This window comes from Eubalaena glacialis, chromosome 18 (genome assembly GCF_028564815.1).
Source record: "Eubalaena glacialis isolate mEubGla1 chromosome 18, mEubGla1.1.hap2.+ XY, whole genome shotgun sequence".
Taxonomy (NCBI): domain Eukaryota; kingdom Metazoa; phylum Chordata; class Mammalia; order Artiodactyla; family Balaenidae; genus Eubalaena; species Eubalaena glacialis.
In genome coordinates, this window is record NC_083733.1 from 63,443,895 (window position 1) to 63,470,791 (window position 26,897).

A 26,897-nucleotide genomic window follows, 5' to 3' on the forward strand; every position below is an offset into this window, starting at 1 on the left:
AGACATAGAAAACAAACTTATGGTTACCAAAGGGGAAAGTTGCAGGGGAGGGGTAAATTAGGAATTTGGGAGTAACATATACACACTAATATATATAAAATAGATGAACTACAAGGACCTACTGTATAACACAGGGAACTATACTCAATATTTTGTAATAACCTATATGGGAAAAGAATCTGAAAAAGAATATGTGTATAATGTATGTATAACTGAATCACTTAGCTGTACACCTGAAACTAACACAACATTGTAAATCAATTATACTTCAATAAAAACATAAATATTAAAAAAAAAAAGCATTAATGAGGGATCCAGCAGAATGTAAAGATGTTCAAGGAGAGAAACAACAACAAATTGGTGTGTGTATAGTCAGCAAAAGAGAGAATGCCGGAACGAAATAGCGCAGTCAGAGACAAAACTGGTTAATGTCCCAAAGGGCAATCAAATGTAAGCTTTATAGAAGTGTAGTTGATTTACAATGTGTTAGTTTCAAGTGTACAACAAAGTGATTTATTTATTTATTTATTTATTTTTGGCTGCGTTGGGTCTTCGTTGCTGCACGCAGGCTTTCTCTAGTTGCGGCGAGCGGAGTTACTCTTCGTTGTGATGCGCGGCCTTCTCATTGCGGTGGCTTCTCTTGTTGCAGAGCACGGGCTCTAGGCGCGCAGGCTTCAGTAGTTGTGGCACACGGGCTCAGTAGGTGTGGCTCGCGGGCTCTAGAGCACAGGCTCAGTAGTTGTGGCGCACGGGCTTAGTTGCTCTGCGGCATGTGGGATCTTCCCGGACCAGGGCTCGAACCCGTGGCCCCTGCGTTGGCAGGTGGATTCTTAACCACTGCGCCACCAGGGAAGTCCCAGTCCTGTCCTTTCTAAAGGACGCCTGACCACTGCCTTTTCTTATTTCCAAGTTTTCAGATAAATTTTCTTACCAGCCAGAATTTGAACCCAACCTTATTTGTTAAGTGAACCTCAAAAAGGGAGAGAAGAAGGTTCAGGGTAACACATATGTGCTGGAGGCACTCACCCAACAAACATTTCCTGAGCACCTACTGTGTGCCAGGCCCTGTTGTGAGCCCTGAGGACACAGCAGGGAACAAAGCAGATGAGGTCCTACCCTCTGGAGGCAACAGTCCAGGGGGGAGAAAGTGGTAAACTGCTGCCCGATTCCTACAGCAAAGGAACGTTGAGACCAGGAGCTGCACCCAGGATCATTGTGGTGGTGATTTGCATGCCGGGGGAACAGCTTTATTGTAATATAGCTCACATACCGTATAATTCACCCATTTAAAATGTACAATTCGAGACTTCCCTGGTGGTCCAGTGGGTAAGACTCCGTGCTCCCAATGCAGGGGGCCTAGGTTTGATCCCTGGTCAGGGAACCAGATCCCACATGCCACAACTAAGAGCCCACATGCCACAACTGAGACCCAGCACAGCCAAAATAAATAAATGAATATTTTTAAAAAATAATAAAATAAAATGTACAATTCAATGGTTTTTAGTATATTCATAGAGTTGTACAATCATCACCATAACCTAATTTTAGGACACTTTCATCAGCCCAGAAAGAAATCCTATACTGTCCAGCCATCATCCCCCAGTCCCACCCCCTGCCCCGGCAACCACTAATCCCCTTTTGTCTCTCTAGACTTCCTATTCTGGACATTTCATAGAAATGGAATCATACAATATTTGTCCTTTTGTGTCTGGCTTCTTTCACCTAGCATGATGTTTTCAAGGTTCATCCCTGTTGTAGCATGTGTCAGTACTTCATTCCTTTTTATGGCCAAATAATATTCCATTGTCTGGATGGACCACATTTTGTTTATCCAATCATCCGTGGATGGACATTTGGGTTGTTTCTGCCTTTCAGCAATTGGAAATAATGCTGTCGTGAACACCCCTGTACAAGTTTTTGCCTAGACTTCTTTTCATTTCTCCTGGGTACACACCTAGGAGTGGAATTGCTGGGCTGTATGGAAACTCTGCATTTAACCATTTTAAGGAGCTGCCAGACTGGTTTCCATGGCAGCTGCACCTTTTTACATCCTCACCAGCAATGGGTGGTAGGGATTTGAGGCAGAGGAGCAGAGGGGTTGGCTGGCTGGAAGCCACCATTAGAAGATGTCCCTTCGCTGCAGGCTGAACTCGAGATTGTGTCTGGAGCACTGAGCGAGGCCGAGTCCAGAGCCATCAGGCTGAGCAAGGAGCTGACCAGCATGGAGGCCCAGCTCCACGATGCCCAGGTGATCCCAGCCCACCTCTCACCACCCGGCTCCCCCCAGGCCTCCCCACCCTCCTGCCCACACTTAACATCCATTCTCCCATCCATCTTCAGGAGCTGCTGCAGGAGGAGACCAGGGCGAAGCTGACCCTGGGGTCCCGGGCACGAGCCCTGGAGGCGGAGGCGGCAGGGCTGCGGGAACAGCTGGATGAGGAGGCAGCCGCCAGGGAGCGGGCGGGCCGCGAGCTGCAGACTGCACAAGCCCAGGTGAACAGCCCTGCAGGGAGATCTCAAAGGGATGCCCAGTCTCCCAACCTGTTCCTCCTGGGTTCCCCCACTCCGGGGTGGCCCATTGGCCAGCATGTCATAGGCCAGGCCCCTGCAAGCCATACTCGCCTCTGTCTCTCCCTCAGCCCCAGAGCCTGTAGGTGCAGACCCCCATCGCTCCTGTCCCCAACTCTCTGTTTCATTCCCTACTCTCTGTCCCCACAGCCCCAGCCACCTGGATCCTCTCAGCCTCCCTTCAAACCTCCCTGCCCCTAGTCTCTCCCCTTCCAGCTCATACTTCACATGGTCTTTCTACACCCTGAGTTGACCCTGCCCTTCCCTAGCTCACAGACCTCCCATGGCTCCCCAGCTCCCCCCGGACAAAACCCATGCCTCTCAGCTGGGTGTCAGAGGCCCTGCACTCTCTGGTCCTTCCTTCATGTTTAGCTGTATTCATCTCTCATCTCTTTCCTCACTTCACTTGGGAACACCCTTTTCGTTTTTCAGGACTTAGCATCAGCCTCTCCTGTTCTGGGAAAACCCTGACCACTCGGCTCTGAGCTCCCACAACCCTTCTTTCTCCTTTGTCCCCACTCCAATCACCCTGGCTGGAACTGTCTTTGCCCATGAGTCCCCCCATCAGACTGGGAGCACCTTGAAAGTGGGACCCCATCAGAGTTAGATCTGGATCCCCAGCATAAGCCAACATAGAGCCTGACATATAGGAGGCCTTGAGAAATGCCTGTTGAATGAATGAGTGATGAATGTATGCTTGCAAATATTCTTCTTTAACTGGAAAACTCCTATGCATACTTCAAGATCCATCACAAATGCCCCCTTCTCCAGGAATTCTCTCTTGAATGTTCTAAATAGATTTTTGAACCCCTCCTGTGGACTCCCATGGGTCTCATACTTCTTCTACCTTAGCCTCCATCACCCTGGCTGTGATGTTCTGTCTCCCCCACCAGACTGGGGGTTCCCCAGGACAGAGCCCAGGTCTGATTCATCTTCTGGGCCCTGGTGGGAGCCATTTTAATCTCCTGGAGGAGCTGGGGCTCATAGAACTCACAACCTCATCCCTACTCATGAGGCAGAAGTGCCCAATGGAGTGAATTATTTCCCCCTTCAGGCCTCAGTCTCCTCATCTGGGAAATGGGGCCCCACCAGCTCACACCTGGATCGCAGCCATGAGTGACACCCTCCCTCTCTCTCCTCCCCCACCCCAGCTCTCAGAGTGGCGGCGGCGCCAGGAAGAGGAGGCAGGGGCACTGGAGGCAGGGGAGGAGGCACGGCGCCGGGCCGCCCGAGAGGTTGAGGCCCTGACCCAGCGCCTGGCAGAAAAGACGGAAGTGGTGGAGCGGCTGGAGCGGGGCCGCCGGCGGCTGCAGCAAGAGCTGGACGATGCCACGGTGGACCTGGAGCAGCAGCGGCAGCTCGTGAGCGCGCTGGAGAAGAAGCAGCGCAAGTTCGACCAGGTGAGGCACCTCGGGTTACCCACCTGGGAAAGCGGGACGCTGATCACGCTGCCCATGGTCACTGTGAGCAATCAGTAACATGTGATGTCACAGCTCAGCTGTGAACTTGGGAGGACCTTAGGGCCAGATGCCTCTTCCCTCTGAGCCTCTGTAAAATGGGACACCCATCCATCCTGGCTTATGTCTTGCCCCAGAATAATTATTGGTGGTACCCACTTTTACTCCCAAAAGAGTCCTGAAGGTACACCAGAAGGTACTAGGAAGATGAAATGAAATAACACATCTTGCTTCTCCTGCTGACTCCCTGTGGACCTCAGGCAAGCTGCTTGTCCCATTTCAGCCTCAGTTTGCCCATCTAGGAGATGGGGATAATATTAAGCGGCTGGCAATCTGAGGACGGAATAAAATTCTCAGAACCCCAGAGCATTAAGATCAGGCAACCCCGAGGTTCAAATCTCAGCTGAGGCCCTTTCTGGCTGTGTGGCTTGGGCAAATTGCCCGACCTCTCTGTGCCTCAATTTCTTCATCTGCAAAATGTGAGAGTCCTTATTTTGCCTTCATTTTTGAAAGGTATTTTCACTGACTGTTGAATTCCAGGTAAACGGTTTTATTCTTTCCCCACTTCAAAGAGATCATTCCATGATCTGTGGCCTCCATTGTTCCAGATGAAAAGTTAGTGGTCATTCAAAGCATTGTTTCCCTGCAGGTAGTGTGATGTGGTTTTCTAGCTGGTTTAAATTTTTTCTCTTTCTCTTTGGTTTTTAGCAGTTTGACTATGATATCCAGCTGTGGGTTTTTGTATTTATCCTTGCCAAGCTTCCTACAGCTTTGGGGTGGTGTTTTTGATCAAATGTGGAAATCTTCAGCCATTATTTCTTCAAATATTTTTCTGCCCCATTCTCTCTCTCTTTCCTCTTCTTCTCAGACTCCAAATACATGTGTGTTTGACTGCTTCATACCATTCCATAGATCATCAGAAATTTTTTAAAGAATTAATTTTTTTGTATCTCCTAGAGTTTTATATAAATTATTTTTATATAAATCTCATTTTTGACTGGCTTCTTTCACTTGGAAAAATTACTTTGAGATTCATCCATTTTTTAAATAAATTTATTTATTTTATTTATTTATTATTTTTGGCTGTGTTTGTTCATTGCTGCGCGTGGGCTTTCTCTAGTTGAGGCGAGCGGGGGCTACTCTTCGTTGTGGTGCAGTGGCTTCTCTTGTTATGGAGCACAGGCTCTAGGCGCGTGGGCTTCAGTAGTTGTGGCACTTGGGCTCAGTAGTTGTGGCTCGCGGGCTCTAGAGCGCAGGCTCAGTAGTTGTGGCGCACGGGCTTAATTGCTCCACGTCATGTGGGATCTTCCTGGACCAGGGCTCGAATCCATGTCCCCTGCATTGGCAGGCGGTTTCTTAACCACTGTGTCACCAGGGAAGTCCCTCATCCATGTTTTTGCATACATTAATAATTCATTCCTTTTTTTTTTAACTGCTGATTATTATTCCTTTATAGACCACATTTTGAAAAGTACTATACTGTTGATGAACATTTGAGTTGCTGTTTCTAGTTTTTGACTGTCATGAATAAAACTTTAACCTTTCCAATAGATGTAGTGGTTTTAATTCACATTTCCCTAATAAACAATGATGTTGAGCATCTTTTTATGTGCTTATTTACCATCCATACATCTTCTTTGGTGAAGTCCCTGTTCAAATCTTTTGCCTTTTTTTTTTTTTTTTAAATAAAAGGATTGTTTCTTTTCTTATCATTGAATTTCAAAAGTTCTTTATATATTCTGAATATGAGTTCTTTATTAGATATATTGCTTGGCAAATATTTTCATCCAGTCTGTGGCTTGTCTTTGCATTCTCTTAGTAGAGACTTTCAAAGAGCAGAAGTTTTTGTTTTGATGAAGTCCAGTGTTTTAATTTTTTATTCTACGGATTATGCTTTTGGTGTTGTGTCTGAGAAATCTTTGTCTAACTTAAGGTCACAGTGGTTTCCTTCTATGAGTTTTTTTCTAAAAGTTGTCTAGTTTTAGGTTTTACCTTTAAGTCTATGATCCTTTTTTCTTTAAATTTTCTATGATCCATTTTGAGTTAATTTTTATATACGGTGCTATCATAGCTCCAAGTTAATTTTATATGTATCTGGATATCCAGTTGTTCAAACACTATTTGTTGAAAAGACTCTCTCCACTGACTTGCTTTGCATAGATATTGAAAATCAGATAGCATTAGTTCTCCAATTTTTTCTTCTTTTTCGACGTTATTTTACCTCTTCTTGGTCCTTTGCATTCCCACATGTATTCAATATTTTACAATCAATTTGTCAATTTCTACAGCAAAAAAAATCTCCTTGGTTTGAGATTGTTTTGAATCTATAGATCAGTTTGGGAAAAATTGACATCTTCATGATATTGAGTTTTCTGGCCTAGGAACATGGTATATATGTCCATTTATTTAGATCTTCTTTAATTTAATCTCAGAAATGTTTTATAGTTTTCAGTGCCCATCTTTCACATCTTTGTCAGATTTATTTCCACGTATTTCATTTTTGATGCTATTTTAAATATTATTTTTACTTAATTTCTGATTGCTAGAATATGGAAGTGTAATCAATTTTGTATATTGATCTTGTATCCTACGATCTAGCTAAACTCACATTTTGGTGCTAGTAGGTGTTTTATAGATTCCATTGGATTTTCTACAATTATGTTTTCTGTAATTAAAGACAATTTTACTTCTTCCTCTCCTTTTTTTTGAACCTTTCCTCTGGGACTCCAAATACATATATGTTTGATTGCTTGATACTATCTCACAGGTTATTAATGCTCTGCTAAGTTTTGTTTTACAATATTTTTTCTTTGCTCTGTTTAGATCATCTCTATTGACCTGTTTTCAAGTATACTGATTCTTCTGATGTGTGTCCATTCTGCTCTCAGTTTCATCCAGTGACTTTTTTATTTCAGATATTGTATTTTGAAGTTCTGGCATTTGTCTTTGGTTCTGTTTTACAGTTTCAAATCCCTCCTGCAATAACCCTGCCTCTTCACCCATTGTATCCATCTTGTCCTGAAACTTACTTAACACAGTCAAAGTGCTTGTGTGATAATCCCAGTATCTAGGTCATCTGTGGGTCTGTTTCCATGGACTGATTATTCTCTTGACTGTGAGTCCCATTCTCTTCCTTTTTTGCATGTCTTGTAAGTTTCATTGTTTGTCAATTGCTGTGTCTTAAAAAACAGTGAAGGTTGAAGTACATTTTAAAAATTTATGTATTTTTTTCCTACCATTACCCCAAGAGGAAGAAAGGAACACCATTTCCTCAGTTGTTTATCTAGAATGAGGGGCTGATCAGTTGATCCATTTAAGAGGTTTTTTTTTTTCAACTCAAAATTTCCTTTCATTTAATTTTTAAAAATTGAGTTACAGTTGATTTACAATGTTGTGTTAGTTTCAGGTGTACAGCAAAGTGATTCAGATATATGTGTGTGTGTGTATATATATATGTATATGTGTGTGTGTGTGTATATATATATATATATATATATACACACACACACACATATACACATTCTTTTTCAGATAATTTTCCATTTAGGTTATTACAAGATATTGAGTATAGTTCCCTGTGCTGTACAGTAGGTCCTTCTTGGTTAACTATTTTATACATAATAGCATGTATCTGTTAATCCCAAATTCCAAATTTATCCCTCCCCCCTTTTCCCCTTTAGTAACTGTAAGTTTGTTTTCTATGTGGATCTGTTTCTGTTTTGTAAATAAGTTCATTTGTATCATTTTTTTAGATTCCACATATAAACGATATCATATGATATTTGTCTTTGACTTATTTCACTTAGTGCGATAATCTCTAGGTCCATCCATGTTGCTGCAAATGGCATTATTTCATTCTTTTTTATGGCCGAGTAATATTCCATTGTATATATGTACCACATCTTCTTTATCCATTCATCTGTCGATGGACATTTAGGTTGCTTCCATGTCTTGCCTGTTGTGAACAGTGCTGCTGTGAACATAAGGGTGCATGTATCTTTTCATATAGTAGTTTTCTCTGGATATGTGCCCAGGAGTGGGATTGCAGGATCATATGGTGACTCTGATTTTAGTTTTTTAAGCACCCTCCATACTGTTCTCCATAGTGGCTGCACCAATTTACATTCCCACCAACAGTGTGATCCGTTGAAGAGTTGAGCTGGTTTGGGACACGGCTGTGACTTTAATCCCTCTACGTCCCTCTTGTGTCTCTGCCTCTGTCTGTCTGTCTGTCTGTCTCTGCCCTTGACTGCTCTCTCTTCCCCATCCCCTTGTACATTCCTTTCAGCTAACCTATCTCCCCCACCCCATCTCCCTCACCCCGGAAGCTCCTGGCGGAGGAGAAGGCAGCCGTCCTTCGGTCGGTGGAGGAGCGCGAGCGGGTCGAGGCGGAGGGCCGGGAGCGCGAGGCCCGGGCGCTGTCACTGACGCGGGCGCTGGAGGAGGAGCAGGAGGCGCGGGAGGAGCTGGAGCGGCAGAACCGGGCGCTGCGGGCCGAGCTGGAGGCGCTGCTCAGCAGCAAGGATGACGTTGGCAAGAGCGTGAGCAGCCCCCCGTCCGGGGACACGCGTGTGGCAGCAGCACGCACCCGTGACGCTGGGGGACGCACACACACGTGTGTGCTCTCCCACACAGAGGGCGAAGGGAACCAGCATCCAAGTCCCATGTTCATGTACCAGACGTACGTGTTCATGCACACACGCAGAACGTGAGGAGAATCTTCTACCAAGCAGGCGCGTGCACACAACACACACAGAAAGTAAGGCGAGCCAGTCATCAACGTGCATGTTCACGGGCACAGAACATGAGGAGAATCTTCCAGCAAACATATATGTTCACACGCTGAACATGAGAGCTGCTTACGAAACATACATATTCACCTGTGTGTTCATGAAATGTGAGGCGAATCTTCCATTAAGCACGCTTGCTCATGTGTACACACAGAGCATGAGAACCACTCGTCTTGTGTGTATGTGACTCAGAGAGGAAGAAAGAAAAAAGAAAGTGAAGAAAATTTGCCACAACATACAGCCTGAGAAGCACCCCACAAACATGCAGATGTGCACACGCGCACACACGCAACACACACATATGTGCACACATGCACATATACATACACACACCACACACAGACATACTGCACACACCACATGCGCATTATACATATGCACATCGCATACATACATACCACACACATATACCACACACACACATACACACCTATGCACATACACACATATACATACACCACATACATACATACTGCACACACCACACGCGCATTATACACATACACATCGCGTACCACACACACACATATACCACACACACACATACACACCTATGCACATACACACATATACATACACCACATACATACATACTGCACACACCACACGCGCATTATACATATACACATCACATACATACATACCACACACACACCACACATATACCACACACACATACAACACACACATATATGCACATACACACATATACATACATCACATACATACATACTGCACACACCACACGCGCATTATACATATACACATTGCATACATACATACCACACACACACCACACATATACCACACACACACCACACATATACCACACACACATACAACACACACATATATGCACATACACACATATACATACACCACATACATACATACTGCACACACCACACACACATTATACATATACACATCACATACATACATACCACACACACACCACACATATACCACACACACATACAACACACACATATATGCACATACACACATATACATACACCACATACATACATACTGCACACACCACACACGCATTATACATATACACATCACATACATACATACCACACACACACCACATATATACCACACACACACCACACATATACCACACACACATACACACCTATGCACATACACACATATACATACACCACATACATACATACTGCACACATCACACACACATTATACATCTACACATCACATACATACCACACACACACCACACATATACCACACACACATACAACACACATATGCACATACACACATATACATACACCACATACATACATACTGCACACACCACACACGCATTATACATATACACATCGCATACATACATACCACACACACACCACACATATACCACACACACACATATGCACATACACACATATACATACACCACATACATACATACTGCACACACCACACACACATTATACATATACACATCACATACATACATACCACACACACACCACACATATACCACACACACATATGCACATACACACATATACATACACCACATACATACATACTGCACACACCACACGCACATTATACATATACACATCGCATACATACATACCACACACACACCACACATATACCACACACACACATACAACACACACACATATGCACATACACACATATACATACACCACATACATACATACTGCACACACCACATGCGCATTATACATATGCACATTGCATACATACATACCACACACACCACACGTATACCACACACACATACACATATATGCACATACATATACATACACCACATACATACATACTGCACACACCACACGCACATTATACATATACACATCGCATACATACATACCACACACACACCACACATATACCACACACACACACACACACATGCACATACACACATATACATACACCACATACATACATACTGCACACACCACACGCACATTATACATATACACATCGCATACATACATACCACACACACACCACACATATACCACACACACACACACACACATGCACATACACACATATACATACACCACATACATACATACTGCACACACCACACGCACATTATACATATACACATCGCATACATACATACCACACACACACCACACATATACCACACACACACATACAACACACACACATATGCACATACACACATATACATACACCACATACATACATACTGCACACACCACACGCGCATTATACATATACACATCGCATACATACATACCACACACACACACACACACACTGTGAAGACACCCCGCCTTGCCACCCCCCAACTCCACTGAGCACACACAGGCTCCCCTACCAGGTCTCTGTCTTCCCCCAACTCATACATCCCTCCAGGGCCTGTGAGGGGGTCTCCCAGGCCAGTTCCCAGTCCCCGCTCATCCAGCCGGTATCCCAGCCTCCCAGCCTTCTGAAAGGTCTGAGACACTCTCCACCCCATCCTTCTTTCATTTGCCCAATAAATATATTTGTGGAGCATCAACCAGAACAGGCCCAGGGCCACAAGCCACCCTGGCTAATGACGGGAGGCACTGATGGAATGCGTGTTTAGTTGGGTCCCTGGGCAGACACAATCCCAGCATCCTTCCTTATTGCCAGGGGTGCGATGGCTGAGGGCTTTATTTTCTCCGCATGCTCTGGCATTAATCCAATGGAGCTTTTAGCCAGGCCTGGAAAGAACCCCCATCCCCATGACACACCCTTGGCCTGCAGCCCCGAGGATAATCCAACTCATGCTCAAACTGCTAAGGTCTGTCCTTTGGGAAAAGTGTTAAGTTATATATAGTGACTCCAAAGGCCTTTGTGGGAAGTAGGATGTTGATGGGAGAAGTTTGAGTCCTTCAAGTCAACCAAGTTGATTGGCAGGTGCCAAATAAAAGGGGGACCAGTTGGACCCTTCTAAGCACTGAAAGTAGATACTGTCACTGACCAGCATTTTCATGAGGGTCATTAGGCAGGGGTGATAAGCAGATATAGTCCCTGCCCTGTGGAGCTCACAGGCCAATGTGGGAGGTGGGTGTTGCCCAAAAAGACACATAAGCACATGGTAAAGGACCACTGTGACTAGGGCTGAGTCAGAGAGCGACTCAGTGCCAGGAGCATGGGTAACAGGGAGGCCCTGACAGGTCAGGGGATGCCTCTCTGAGGAGGTAACAATTAAGGAGAGGCCGTGGGGGGGTGTCTTTGAGAATTCATAAGCCCAGGTCTGCTTTCACGGGATATTTGGGGTTTTCATTTACACCTCCCTGAAAGGTCTGGAAAGCCCCACGCTGAGAAAAAGATAGTAGTCGCTAGTGGGTTGGTAATATCCTGGGGAGTCTGGCAGAAACCAACACTGCTAACTCTGGAGCTACGTGCCTTCCACCCATTTCCACACGGTATTCCTGAAGATGAAGCCACAACGAAGTGAGCTCACAAACCAATCACAAAACCAGGAATTCCCTGGGGGTCCAGTGGTTAGGACTCTGAGCTTTCACTGTCAGGGCCCCGGTTCAATACCCGGTTGGGGAACTAAGATTGTGCAAGCTGCACAGGTCCCGGCCAAAAAAAAAAAAAAAAAAAAGATCACAAAACCTACAAGGAAATAATCCACCATGAGTGAGAGTCAGCCGACCTAACAAACACTGGAATTAGACTCTCAGGAGCTTCAGATAATAGAATTACGGTGCATAGGTTATTAATAAAATATGTTCTAGGATGATCCAGAATGAGACACATAGTAAGTAGGTGCTCAGGAAATGTTGAACGTGTGAATGAATGAACGAACCAGGATGGGCACGTCAACTTGCTGCCTCCCCCTCGTCTGTCAAAGCTTCCCTCCCCTCTAGCCTAGGCTAGATCTCGGGTCCTGGCCTCCCCACTCCGCGGTGACCCAGGTGCCCCAGCGCTCACTCTCCCTCCCCTCCAGGTGCACGAGCTGGAGCGAGCCCGCCGGGTGGCCGAACAGGCAGCCAACGACCTGCGAACACAAGTGACGGAGCTGGAGGATGAGCTGACGGCGGCTGAGGATGCCAAGCTGCGCCTGGAAGTGACCGTGCAGGCCCTCAAGGCGCAGCACGAGCGGGACCTGCAGGGCCGAGACGAGGCTGGTGAGGAGAGGCGGCGGCAGCTGGCCAAGCAGGTACAGGCAGGGCGCCTGTCCGGCAGGGGATGCCCGTCCAGCGGGGGATGCCCTGGTGCTTACAGGCAGCAAGAGAGGCCGGAAGTCTCACCCACCCACCTGCTGCTCGGTGTTTCTACCCGAGTCCCTCCTGCTAGCCAGCCCGCCTCCTGTGCCCCAACCCACTCACCCATCATGACCCATGAACCCACACGCACATCCTGTTGACCCATTCAGACACCCTCCATCTGCCAAAACCCTCCACCCAGCTACCACCCCATCTACTGAGCCACCCAGCCGCCCATACACAGCCTCCCCACCAACCAGCACTTCTACATAACCAGCTCTGCATCTGACTTCCCCTCCATGCACCCAATACCCCCTTCCAATCAACCTCCTCTCCCCAGCCCAGTCACTCCGCTATCTACCCCTCCACACCCACAACCTACCCAGGCACTCATTTACTCATTCATTGACCAGCTCATCTACACCCCACTTCATCCACGACCTTCCTCCCGAATTCATTTACTTCTTCACCTGCTTCCTCATTCATTCCATCTCTCTCTCTCTCTCTCTCTCTCTGCACCATTCATTCATTCATTCATTCAGTATTCATTCAGTGGAGGAATTTCCTATGGTCTGCAGTGGGCAAGGCTCTCCACTAGGGGATGTGTGCTGAGCCTGGGAGGGGCGGGTCAGCTCTGAGTGTCAGAAAGACCCCTCTGGGGCCATGTGGGCAGCAGACTGGAGCGGGGGAGACTGGAGCTGGGAGGCCCCGACAGAGAGACGAAGATGTGATCCAAGGCTGGGGGGCCGGGGTGTCTCTGGGTATTTTTTTGATCTTGCCTGGCTCCACTGATCCAGCCATGGGCTCATCCAAAACTTTGTCCTGGGGGCACTGGGGAGCCGCAGAAGGGCCATGAGCAGGGGAGGGGCAGCGTCAGCTCTGATTGTAGAAGGACCCTTCTGGAGCCATCGGGAATGGGCTGGCGGGGAAAGATGGGAGCAGAGAGGAAGCTGGGGCAAGGGGGGAGGATGAGGCCTGAGCTGGGGCTGTGGGGCTGGAGAGGATGATGGAGTTCGGTGGTGGAGAGAGGCAAGGGGCAGGAGGAACGGGGCTGGAGGCCTGGGCCGGGGCTGGAGGGTAGACATCTATGTCACTAGCATGTAGAGGGAGCCTGGGCCTCCCGTCCCCTGAGCCCGCCCCTCCCGGCCTCCCCCGTCCCAGCTGAGGGATGCAGAGGTGGAACGCGATGAGGAACGCAAGCAGCGTGCTCTGGCCGTGGCCGCCCGCAAGAAGCTGGAGGCCGAGCTGGAGGAGCTGAAGGCACAGACCGTGGCCACCGGACAGGGCAAGGAGGAGGCGGTGAAGCAGCTTCGCAAGATGCAGGTAAGGGGTGGAGCTTAAGCTTCGGACCGGGGAGGGCCCCACCTCCCTCCGGCTCCAAAACCAGCTGGGGCCCCGCCCTCTCGATCCCAGGAGCTGCACCCAGCGTAGGCAACAGCTTTATAAACATCCATGCCCCAAAGGCTCATTGGGTTCTTTTTCTGTTCTTTATTTCCTTTATTTAAAATGCGTAATGTTTAAGTGCAATTTCCTCATTGTATTTCATTTTTGAAGTGGAAATACCTTAGGGTTCCCCCCGCAGCCCCATTATGAAACTTATACATGGCTGTTTAAAAAGAATTTTTTTTCGATGGTGATGTGTCAAGGTAGGTTCATCATTGATACCTACCATCAAGGTAGGTCCCACTCTGGTGGGGGATGTTAATAATGGGGGAGACTGTGCATGTGTGAGGGTAGGGGCTGTGTGGGAAATCTCTGTACCTTCTGCCCGAAACTGCTGGGAACCTAAAACTGCTCTAAAAAGTAAAGTGTATTGTTTTAATATAAATTTATTTATTTATTTGGCTGCATTGGGTCTTAGTTGCTGCGCCCGGGCTTTCTCTAGTTGCCGCAAGCGGGGGCTGCTCTTCGTTGCAGTACGGGGGCTTCTTATTGCGGTGGCTTCTCTCGTTGGGGAGCACGGGTTCTAGGCACGCGGGCTCAGTAGTTGTGGCGCGTGGGCTCAGTAGTTGTGGCACGCGGGCTCAGTAGTTGTGGCTCATGGGCTTAGTTGTTCCTCAGCATGTGGGATCTTCCTGGACCAGGGCTCGAACCCGTGTCCCCTGCATTGGCAGGCAGATTCTTATCACTGTGCCACCATGGAAGTCTCTATTTTTTTTTTTAAGTATAGACCTGGCCTGTCCAATACAGAGGGTACCAGCCCCATGTGGCTACTGGGCATCTAAAATGTGGCAGGGGGAAAAAAAAAAAAGGAATTCCCTGGCGGTCCAGCGGTTAGGACTCTGCTCTCACTGCTGAGGGCCCAGGTTCCATCCCTGGTTGGGGAACTAAGATCCCACAAGCTACCTGGCAAGGCCAAAAAAAAAGGTGGGTGGGTCCAAAATCCAAGTTACATGCTAGATTCAGAAGACTTCATAAAGTAAAATATCTCCATAATTTTTACATTGATTATAAATGGAAATAATAATATTTTGGATATATTAGGCTAACATAAAATATAGTGTTCAGACTAGTTTTACCTATTTCCTTTTACCTTTTTAATGTAGTTACTAGAAAATGTTAAAGAACGTTTGTCCTTGCAGTGTATTTCTGTTGGGCAGCACTGGTGTATGAAGATTCCTCCCCAAAAGTAAAAATTATAAACCATGTCATCACTGAGCAAAAACCCCTACACTGAAAACCTATTATTATCAAGCAGATAATAATAATATTAGTAACAGTGATGGTAATTGTCCTTCTACTACCAAGCCTGCCCGCTGTCCTCACTATATCAACAATCACTCGCTACACCACTGTAAAGATATAGAGTGGGGATTTTTTTTTTAACGGCGATGGACATTTCGTTTGTGTTTTTTCTTTATTTTAAGCACCGTTGAGGAGAAAAACCCTTTTACCGGCATCCCTACACACTCTTAATAATGTGACCAGGTAGCTTGGGACTTTCCTCGCGGTCCAGTGGTTTCGACTCCGCGCTTCCACGGCAGGGGGCGCGGGTTCGATCCCTGGTCTGCGAACTAAGATTCCGCATGCCACCTGGCGCGGCCAATTAACCAATCATCAATAACGTGGCCAGGTATCAAAGTGGCCAGAAGGGTGAACTCCAGGGCCAGACAGCTTGGGTTCAGGTCCCGGCTCTGCCACTTACCACCCTGAGCACGTTGCTGAACCTCGCTGTGCTTCAGTTTCTCCATCTGTAAACTGGGGAGGAAAATAGTCCCCACCAACTGGAGTTGTGAGGATTAAAGGAGTCAGTGTGTCTGTAGAATAGAGCCTGGCCCAGGGTAAGTGACCGGTGTTTCCCATCCCTATTATTACTGCAGAGCCCAAATATTATCCCCATTTGAGGCTTACTTTAATTTTGATGTGCTTCTTTTTTAAAGAGGTGAGGCCCAGAGATGGGAAGGGGCTGGCGCAAGGTCACACAGCCAGCGGCTGGGGCGGGGTGCAGAAGCCCAGGTCCGCAGGGCTCTGCTTGCTCACGGGGAGCCCCCACAGGGCTGATGCGAGGGTAGGGGGCGTCCCCGTGAGTCACGATCAGGCTGGGTCCACTCACTCGCTCACTTCCTCCCAGACCCAGATGAAGGAGCTGTGGCGGGAGGTGGAGGAGTCGCGCAGCTCCCGGGAGGAGATCTTCGCCCAGAACCGGGAGAGTGAGAAGCGCCTCAAGGGGCTGGAGGCGGAAGTGCTGCGGCTTCAGGAGGTGATGCCAGGATGGGCGGGGCCGTGGGGGAAGGGAGGGTGGGCAGGGCCTGGGGGAAGCTTGGGCGCCCAGAGAGGGTCCTGAGCCGCAGCCGCAAGGTCCTCTCTGGGGCGGTGTGGGGCATGGACTAGGGGGAGAATGGAGGCTGGGAGGCTGGGGAGGGAGGATGAAGCCTGAGCCAGAGCTGTGGGACGCAGAGGAGGGACCAGGGCAGAGTAAAAGGGCAGGACAGACAGGGCTATGGGTGGTAATGGGGCAGAGGAGTCGAGGGGGTCTGGCCCGATGACCGGGGGAGACTGGAGGAGGACCTGGCTTGAAAGGAGATAGTGGGCTCAGTGAGGAGGCCATGAGGGTGAGGGACCTTGAGGGGCAGCAAGAGGTGGACACGGACCAGGGGCTCCGGAGACGGATTTAGGAGACATCTGCCTATGGACTGAAGTTCATTCCAAGGTTATCCAGGGGCAGCATGTTCAAGTGCAGTGAAAAAAAGGCCAAGAGAGTTGAGGTGTGAGGGGCAGGGAGACCAGTGCCCAGACAGCCTCCCCTCACCACAGCTGACCACCCCCTCTCTCACTCATCACAGGAACTGGCCGCCTCAGACCGTGCCCGGCGGCAGGCCCAGCAGGAGCGGGACGAAATGGCAGATGAGGTGGCCAACGGCAGCCTTAGCAAGTGAGTGGTCCCTGGTAATGTGGGGCAGGGCGCCCTCCTCTGGCCATCCTGCCCTCTCACCGCCCCCTGTGCCCGTTCTCCCTAGGGCTGCCATTCTGGATGAGAAGCGTCAGCTGGAGGGGCGCCTGGGGCAAATGGAAGAGGAGCTGGAGGAGGAGCAGAGCAATGCAGAGCTGCTCAATGACCGCTACCGCAAGCTGCTTCTGCAGGTGAGCACAGCTGGGTCACCCACTGCCAGCCTGGGTCCTTGCTGACCTGGGACCATAACACCTTCAGTTCTCTTATTCAACAGACATAGGAAAAGGGAATATTTGAGTTGGGTTTTGAAGGTTGAATAGGAGTTCTCAAGGTGGAGGGAGACATTGATGCATTCATTCACTTGTATTTCTGAAGCTTCTCAAAGGCTGGATTCAGGGATAAATTATGTGGGGTCTCTATCCTGCAGAGTTCCCTGGGGAAACAGACAGGGAGTTACACCATGACATTATAGAGTGACATGTGTGATAATATAAGTATCCAGGGCCCACTAGCGAGAGGGAGAGAACTCTCTGCAAGAGAGAGGCATTTGCAAGAAGGGGCATTTGGCTGGGGTTTTAAAGCATACATAGGAGCTAGGCAGACAGACAAAAGCATATTTCATTTGTATATTTATTTATAAATATTTTATGAGGCTCCTGGAGGCCCATATCCTATTCTGGGTGGTGCTAGGGACCTAGAGATGGATCATTCCAGGTCTCTGCCCTTAAGGACATCCTAGTCTGATGGAGGAAGTAGCCTATCCCAATACAGAAATGCAAATGAAAATGGAAGAAGCACAAGACACTGTGATAATGTAGAGGAGACTGGATCAGTATCCAGCCTGGAGGCTGGGGGCTATCAGGGAAGACTTCCTGATAGAGGTGATGCCTTAAGAGGTCTTGTAGGAAGTTAAGAGTTTGCCAAGCAGACAATAGAGGGATGAGATTTCCAAAGAGAGACCTACATCTATATTATTTCATCCATTTTAAAAGATACATTTTGAGACCTCTCATGCTGGGGACTCAGAGAAGAGTAAGAACCTAGCTCAGCCCTTCGGGAGCCCCTAGACCAGTAGGAGAAGCAGTCATACACCATGATGATGCACTCCCATCTCACTCAGAGTAAAATCTCAGTCACCAACAAGGCCCCACACTCTGGTCCCTGGCTAATTCAGACCTTAGTTATCTCTAACCCTTTTTCCCCTAGTTCACTCTGCTTCAGCCACACCAGCCTCCTCACTATTCCTTGACTATGCCTAGTTTATTCCTACCTCAGGGCCTTTGCACTTGCTGTTTCCTCCTCTTGGAAAGCCCTTCTCCCAAACCATCACACATCTCACTCCCTCAAAACAGCCTTCCCTGACCACCCTGTGTGAAACAGCCACCCTCCCTCCCATAATTTCTCTCCATTCTCTCTGCTTTAATCTCTTCATATCACTTACCACTGCCTGGCATTCTATTATATATTTACTTATTTGTCTATGGTCCATCTTCCCAACAGAGTGTAAGCACCTTGAGCATAGGGCCTCTGTCTTAGTTTTCACTGCTCTATCCCCAGTACCTAAAACAGTACTGAGTGCTCATTATAAATGAAATAAATAAGCCAGTACATGCCTAGTGGAGAGCCCATAGGATACTACAGTCATATAAAGAATGATGTGACTTAGCCCAGCCCACATCTTTGGCTGTTGGTGAAAAGGAGAACCTTTTAAAAAAATCAAAATAAAACTTTTTTTAAACGTATTTCCTATTTATTTGTTTTATTTATTTATTTTTGGCTGCATTGGGTCTTCGCTGCTGTGCACGGGCTTTCTCTAGTTGCATCGAGTGGGGGCTACTCTTTGTCGTGGTGTGCGGACTTCTCATTTTCTCATTGCAGTGGCTTCTCTTGTTGTGGAGCACAGGCTCTAGGTGCGCAGGCTTCAGTAGCTGTGGCACGCGGGCTCAGCAGTTGTGGCACATGGGCTTAGTTGCTCTGCGGCATGTGGGATCTTCCCGGACCAGGGATCGAACCTGTGTCACCTGCATTGGCAGGCGGATTCTTATCCACTGCGCCAGCAGCAAAGTCCCCAAAATAAAACTTTTAAAAGACACAAAAAGGAATTCATAAGAAAATGGCAAATATTGAAGACAGGCAGAGAAGATCCAACATATGGATAATAGGAGCCCCCAAAGAAGAAAATCAAAACAAGGGGTCAGAGCAAATAACCAAAAATATAATGCAAGAAAACTCCTGAAACAGAAAAGTTTGTAGCCACTGTGTACCTGAAGATATTGACCCATACTAACTCATACCATGACAGATTCTAATAAAAACTCTTGGACTTACAAGAGGGGGAAAAAATTCTTTAGCCATCCAGGAAAAAATGAACAAGTGATATATAAGAAAAAGAAAATTAGATTGTCATCAGATTTTTCACAGTGAGACTTTATGCTGGGAGAAAATGGAGGGATATAGTTATGATACTCAAAGAAATAAAATTTGAGCCAAGGATTTTGTATCAAGCAAGACTTACTTTCTTTTCTTTCTTTTTTTTTTATGTGCAGATATATGTTTGTTTTTTTAGTATAGTTGATTTACAATGTTGTGTTAGTTTCAGGTGTACAGCAAAGTGATTCAGTTATATATATGTATATATATTCTTTTTAAGATTATTTTCCATTACAGGATATTGAGTATAGTTCCATGTGCAATACAGTAGGTCCTTGTTGGTTATCTATAAGATATAAAACTTACTTTCATGTATAAAGGATATAAACAAGTTGTCAGTGTGCAAGAACTCAGGGACTGTTATTCCCAGGAGCCCTTCCTGAAGAATCTAGGAGAGCAGCAGTCCTCAAAGTGTGGCCCAGAGACCAGCAGTATCAGCCTCACCTGGAAACTTGTTGGAAATGCAAGTTCTGGGGCCCCAACCAAGTGAATGAGGAACGAATGAATGAGGAATGCTGGAGGTGGGGAAACCCAGGAATCTGTGTTTTAACAAGCCCTTCAAGTGGTTCTGAGGCATGAGGAGTCAGAACCACTGCCCTGGAGATCCAGGTTCAGATGATCAGGGTCACTAGAGAGACATCAGCTCAAGAGAGTAACGAGCATACAGTCTGCCCATAGTTCTACAACTAAGTGAAGGCTGAAAAGGAGTAAGAAGGATAATTGGCTAAATGCTCAGTTATTTATAACACAACTATTTTTTTAAATGGAGAGAATGGGCAAATATGCAAAAAATAATTTTATTACTATATTCAGTAATTATATTGGTAATAGTAATATTATGTGTATAGTGTGGGATAAGGTAAATGATTAAGGATGGAATATTCTAATTCTATCATCTCTACCTGTGTTCATAATCTGAGGATCATCAGCATGTGAGAACCAAGATACAGATGTCATGGAGAACAGGCTAAGTTAAAAACAAACAAATTGGGAGTTCCCTGGTGGCCTAGTAGTTAGGATTCCGGGCTTTCACTGCTTTGGCCTGAGCTCAGTCCCTGGTTGGGGAATTAAGATTCCACAGCTGTGTGGCACGGCCAAAACAAAAAACCCCACAAAACCCCTCTAGTCCCAAATTTGACTTGGGTGTATGCATGTGAACTTTTGGGGTGATTTATATAGATCCATCCTATCTCTCTCCACCGAAAAGGCCTCTAAACAATAACCAACCCAATAGCAATGAACATCCCTAGTATATAAATCGTGGTCTAGAAATACCATTTCCCCCACTAAAAGAAAATGGGGTTTTTTTTTTTAAAAAGTAATGGCTCATTCCAGATCTGAATCAGGAAATGAATCAGAGTAGCCTGGACCATCTTGTCATACCATGCCTTAGTCTGCTCAGGCTGCCATAACAAAATACCATAAACTGGGCAGCTTCAATAAGAGAAATTTATTTCTCACAGTTCTAGAGACTGTGAAGTCCAAGATCATGGTGCCAGTAAGATAGGTTTCATTCTGAGGCCTCTTCTCTTGGCTTATATGTGGCTGTCATCTCGTCATGCACTCACTGGCCTCGACTTTTTGTGCACGTGGGGGTAGAGAGAGAGCAAGCTCTCTGGTATCTCCTTACAAGGGCACTAATGCCATCATAGGGGCCCCACCCTCACATTTCTCATCTAATCCTAATTACCTCCCAAAGGCCTCATCTCCAGGTACCATCACATGGGGATTAGGGCTTCAACGTATGAATTTGGAGGGGACACAAACATTCAGTCCATAACATACCCTGGTTATCTCAAAAGCACTTAGAAGTCAACCTGGAAAGGCTCCCACTGGCCCCAAATGGAGCAACTTGAGCTTCAACAAGGGTCAGAATCGCACTGCTTTAAATCCATCAAATCTGTGTAAATACACAAGTTCACAATGATATTTTTAAAAATACTAATTAGTCACTGTATTAATTTACTGAGGCTGCTGTAACAAATTGCCACAAACTGGGTGGCTTAAAGCAACAGTAATTTGTTCTCTCACAGTTCTGGAGGCTAGAAGTCCAAAATCAAGGTGTCATCAGATTGATTCCTTCTGAGGGAGCATCTGTTCCAGGCCTCTCTCCCAGCTGCTGGTGGTTGCCAGCAATCCTTGGCTTGTAGATGCATCAGCCCAATCTCTGCCTCTATCTTCACACGGCCTTCCCTGTGTCTTCTTTATGTGTCTGTGCCTCCTTCTCTTCTTGTAAAGACACCAGTCGTATTGGATTTTGGGCCTACCCCAATCCAGTATGACCTCATCTTCATTTAACAAATTACACCTCCAAAGACTGTCTTTCCAAATAAGGTCACGTTCTGAGGTTCCAGATGGGCATGAGTTCTTGGTGGATGGCTGTTCAACATGGTAGAGTCACCTTCATAAAATGATATGGAACCATTTCATTACCTTGAAAACTCACAGAGAAAAAGAATTAATTCCCTGGACCGAACTGCCTATTTGAAGGAAACCGAACAGAGAAGCATGCTGAATTAGACCATGAATGTGTAATCAGGAAAATACAGATGCAGAGAAACTCTGTAGGTCAGACAGCCCAGGTTCTTCAACAGATAAATTGTAAGGAAATAAAAGGGATGGAGTAGGGAACTGTAGATTAAAAGAGACTTAAAAGTCATATAAAAATTCTTTTTAAGATTTTTTTATTTTTATTTTTTAAATTTTAATTTATTTTTATTTTTATTTGGCTGCGTCAGGTCTTAGTTGAGGCATGTGGGATCTTTCGTTGCAGCGCGCGGGCTTCTCTCTAGTTGTGGCATGTGGGTTTTCTCTTCTCTAGTTGTGGTGCACAGGCTCCAGGGTGCATGGGCTCTGTAGTTTGTGGCACGTGGGCTCTCTAGTTGAGGGGCTTGAGCTCAGTAGTTGTGGTGCATGGGCTTAATTGCCCTGCGGCATGTGGGATCTTAGTTCCCCGACCAGGGATCGAACCCGTGTCCCCTGCATTGGAAGGCGGATTCTTTACCACTGGACCACCAGGGAAGTCCCTTAAAGATTTTTTTGATGTGGACCATTTTAAAAGTCTTTATTGAATTTGTTACAATATTGCTTCTGTTTTATATTTTATGTTTTGGTTTTTTGGCTGTGAGGCATGTGGGATCTAAGCTCCCTGACCAGGGATTGAACCCACACACCCTGCATTGGAAGGTAAAGTCTTAACCACTGGACCACTACGGAAGTCCATACAAGTTTTTTGTTTTTTTTTTAATGGGCAGGATTCAACTATAGTATCTAGGGATGCATCTTTGAGTAATAAAAAGAGCAAGGAAGTGATCACCCCCAAAGTCAGGATGACATACTATTTGGAGGAAAAGGAAGATGTTGTTATTAGGATGGGTGCGTAAAGTTCTCTTTCTTGACCTGGGCAGGGGCGACAATGGTGTCTGCCTTTTATTAACCCATTAAGCCATATATTTGATCTGTTTTTTACTTTTTCTATATCACGGTTTTATTTTCCAAAAAAGGTTTAAAAAAAAAAAAAAGCATATGCTAATCACCACGTCGATGTCTTCCTTTGAGGGTTAAATGAAGTAAAGTATGAATCAGACTGGCTCTGACTAATTTCTGTGTCCCCGGCATAGGACCTCACTCAGAGTACGAGCTGAATAAATAAACAGGCACTATTATTAGAGGTATGTTTACACATTCGCAATGTAGTAGCTCCTGTTCATTGAGCTGGCATTTCTCAAAACGGTCCTGCATATCATTTGTTTCAAAACCACTTGAGATGCTTGTTGAAAATGCAGATTCATGGACCCCATTCCAGACCTGCTGAATCAGAATCTCTGGAGCGGGGGGACCCTGCAGTCCACAATTTTTTAACAAGCTCCCCAGATGAGCCTGGTGTGAACAAAATTGTGATAACCCTTGGAATAGACTCATTCACAGTCAAAGGTAGAAGTTATAGCGTTTAAACAAGTTTGTGATAGTCTTGTGGGCTTATTAAAATAGCAAAAACCTATCTAAAAGATTAAAACCCAGGGCTGGCATTGCCGTTGGCTGATAAGCCAATTGGAGAAAAATACACATTACCATTTGTTGAGTATTTAGTATATACCAGGTTCTGTGCTATTTATTTAACAATCATCAACTCACTTAGTTGTGGGAGGTGCCTGCATTTACTTCCCACCTTCCCTCTGAGACTCCACCATGACAGTCCTGCCTTTCCCACTGCTGCAGGTGGAAACACTGACCACAGAGTTGTCAGCTGAGCGCAGTTTCTCAGCCAAGGCAGAGAGCGGGCGGCAGCAGTTGGAGCGGCAGGTCCAGGAGCTCCGGGGACGCCTGGGTGAGGAAGACGCTGGGGCCCGGGCCCGCCAGAAGATGATCATCGCTGCCCTTGAGTCTAAGCTGGCCCAGGCTGAGGAACAGCTGGAGCAGGAGAGCAGGTAGGTGGGAGAGGAGGGCACAGCTGGAGGGCAATCCTCACATTCTGGTCAATGAGATGAAGGGGAGCTGTGTTACAAGCACATGGTTTAGAAACATCCAAAAGGCATCATAATATTAATGGTTGATGATTTCCTATATCATTTAGGATGCTTTGTGCTGCAAGTAACTGCATTCCCACTATATAATTTAAACAGTAATGTAGCAGTTAGCTATAGCTGCATAACAAACCACCTTAAAATTTAAGTGGCTTAAAACAACAATTTTTTATTATTGCTCATGAGTCTTTGGGATGGCTGGTAAGTTCTGCTGATCTGAGCTTGGTGGGCCTCACTCATGCATCTTTGCTCAGCTGAAAGTCAGCTAGATGGATTTGCTGATCTTGGCTGGGCTCTCGTATGTCTCCAGCCTGGCCTGGGACAACTAGGCTAACTTGTCTCTGCTCCAGGCTGGCCCAGGATTGTTCACATGACAAAGTGAAGGTTCCAAGAGTGAGGGCTTCTTGGGGTCTAGATTTGGAACTGGTACAATGTCACTTCTGCCACATCCTGTTACTAAAGCAAGTCATGTAGGGAATCCCCCGGTGGTCCAGTTGTTAGGGCTCCTCCGCACTTCCACTGCAGGGGGCATGGGTTTGATCCCTGTTCTGGGAACTAAGATCCTGCATGCCGCACATGGCACGGCCAAAAAAAAAAAAGCAAGTCATGTGGCTGGCTCAGATTTAAGGGAATGTCCGGTCATGGCTGCCAAGCACTGCCCATTGCTAGGGGCCCCATCACATGGACTTCACCCAGGTGTGGATGAGCAGGGACCGTGGGGATGGGGAAATTAAGGAGACGGGAGGGAAAGGATTGGAGGGGAGAGAGGAGGTAAGGATGGCCCCAGGTGTCTGACCTGCATATCTAGGCGGATCATGGGGGATTAGGAGGAGGAGCAGGTTTGGGAGAAGGCATTGAGCCCAATGCAGGGTGTGCAGGGTCTGGTGGATAGCTGAGGCTGGGGGCTGAACCAGGCTGGAGCTCAGGAGACAGATTTAGCAGACATCAGGCTGTTGATGGTTGTAGAAACCTGGGGCACAGCTGAGCTTGTCCAGGGAAAGTGTGTGAGTGAGAAGGGGAGAAGACAACAGAGATGGTTGGAGATGGAGCTTTGGGCTTCCAGACTGTTCCACAAACACAGAAAGCTAGAGAAAGAAATTGAGAGAGAATTCCAGGCCAGGTAGAGGGAAAGTCAGGTGGGAGATGATGAGTCCTGAACTGGGGGCTAGGGCTGTGAGGCTGAGGAGGGGACAAGACAGAGTCCAGGGGGCAATGGGACAAGGTTTGGTTACTAACAGGCTGGGGGTGGGGCAAAGGAGAGAGAAGGGGTGAGGACAATGCCTGGTGGTCTGAATTAGGGACTGGTGGTCAGTGGGTCAGTCCCCTGAGAGGAGGAAGACTGGGGGCGGGGTGGTGGGGGATTAGAGTTGAATATGAGAGACTGAGTGGGATATGGAAAACTGGTATAGACATGGAGACACTTTTAGGACCTTCAGGCATCTTACTAGAAGCTAAGGACTAGATTCCCTGGTGGGAGCCTGGGTACCAGTGTCTGGCCTGAGTAGACTGTGGGAGCCAGTTGTGGGTGGAAAAGAGGGCAGAGGCCACTCTGAGAACAGGTAGCCACTGGACGAGGCTTGGGGGACTGAGCCCCAGGTGAGCAGCTCTCCTGATTCTCCTGTTCATACCTCTCCATAGGGAGCGCATCCTCTCTGGCAAGCTGGTACGCAGGGCTGAGAAGAGGCTTAAAGAGGTGGTGCTCCAGGTGGAGGAGGAGCGGAGGGTGGCTGACCAGCTCCGGGACCAGGTGAGCAGCTGATGTTATTGAGGTGCAGTGGGAGTGGTGGGGGGGACCACTGACAGAGAAGTAGCACATGCCATCTCTGGAGACAGTGAGTTCCCATCACAAGAGAACGTGTGGGTGCTGGACTGGAACTGAGTGCAGACACCATCCTGGGGCTTGGTGCATCAGTAGAGAGCTGGAATCAGTGACTTTGTGATCCGTAAATTCTGGAATCTAGGAAAGGCCCTGGTGGGGACCTTAGACAGCCAGGGAGAGGGACGAAGTTAAACCCTACCCAGAGGCTAGGCCACAGCTAAAATAACAACACCTGCTGTTTACTGAGTGCTTTCTATGAGCCAGGCACTATGCTAAAGACATAAGATGTAGTACACTTAATTCTTATCCGAACTCTATGAGGTAGGTTAAACTATTATTTTCCCTCTAATTTTGGTGAGAAAACTGAGACAGAACGGTGAATTAACTTGCTCACAATTATTTATTTAGTAAGAGATAGAGCCAGAGTTCACACTCCAGCACTCTGGCTGCAGAGTCTGTTTTCTTAATTATTTATTGAGCAGTTACTGTGTCCCAAGTACTATGCTACCTGCTTTTTAAAAAATACATGCTTACGTTCTCTCATCAGCTCCATTTCACAGGCGAGAAAATGGAAACTTTAAAAGGGGATATAATTTGCCCCAGAGTCACACAGTCAATAGAGAGAGCCTGGATCAGATCCTCTTGCCAGCTTCCACCCCAGGCTCAAATGTGACTGAGTCTA

General features: G+C 46.8%; 1 protein-coding gene across 3 annotated transcripts in view; it reads left to right on the forward strand.

Moving 5' to 3' along the window:
- The window catches only part of MYH14 (myosin heavy chain 14), a 91,956-nt gene that overhangs the window by 62,955 nt on the left and 2,104 nt on the right, over positions 1-26,897 (forward strand). For 2 of the 3 annotated variants that reach the window (XM_061173733.1, XM_061173734.1), the window contains 11 exons: positions 2,144-2,248; positions 2,341-2,493; positions 3,720-3,968; positions 8,354-8,566; positions 12,795-13,007; positions 14,215-14,376; positions 16,625-16,753; positions 17,337-17,425; positions 17,511-17,634; positions 24,092-24,300; positions 26,035-26,143. In XM_061173733.1, coding sequence (XP_061029716.1) covers positions 2,144-2,248; positions 2,341-2,493; positions 3,720-3,968; positions 8,354-8,566; positions 12,795-13,007; positions 14,215-14,376; positions 16,625-16,753; positions 17,337-17,425; positions 17,511-17,634; positions 24,092-24,300; positions 26,035-26,143 — 1,755 coding nt within the window. Of the gene's footprint in view, positions 1-2,143; positions 2,249-2,340; positions 2,494-3,719; positions 3,969-8,353; positions 8,567-12,794; positions 13,008-14,214; positions 14,377-16,624; positions 16,754-17,336; positions 17,426-17,510; positions 17,635-24,091; positions 24,301-26,034; positions 26,144-26,897 lie in introns of those variants that run through there. The other variant, XM_061173735.1, reaches the window with a different exon arrangement.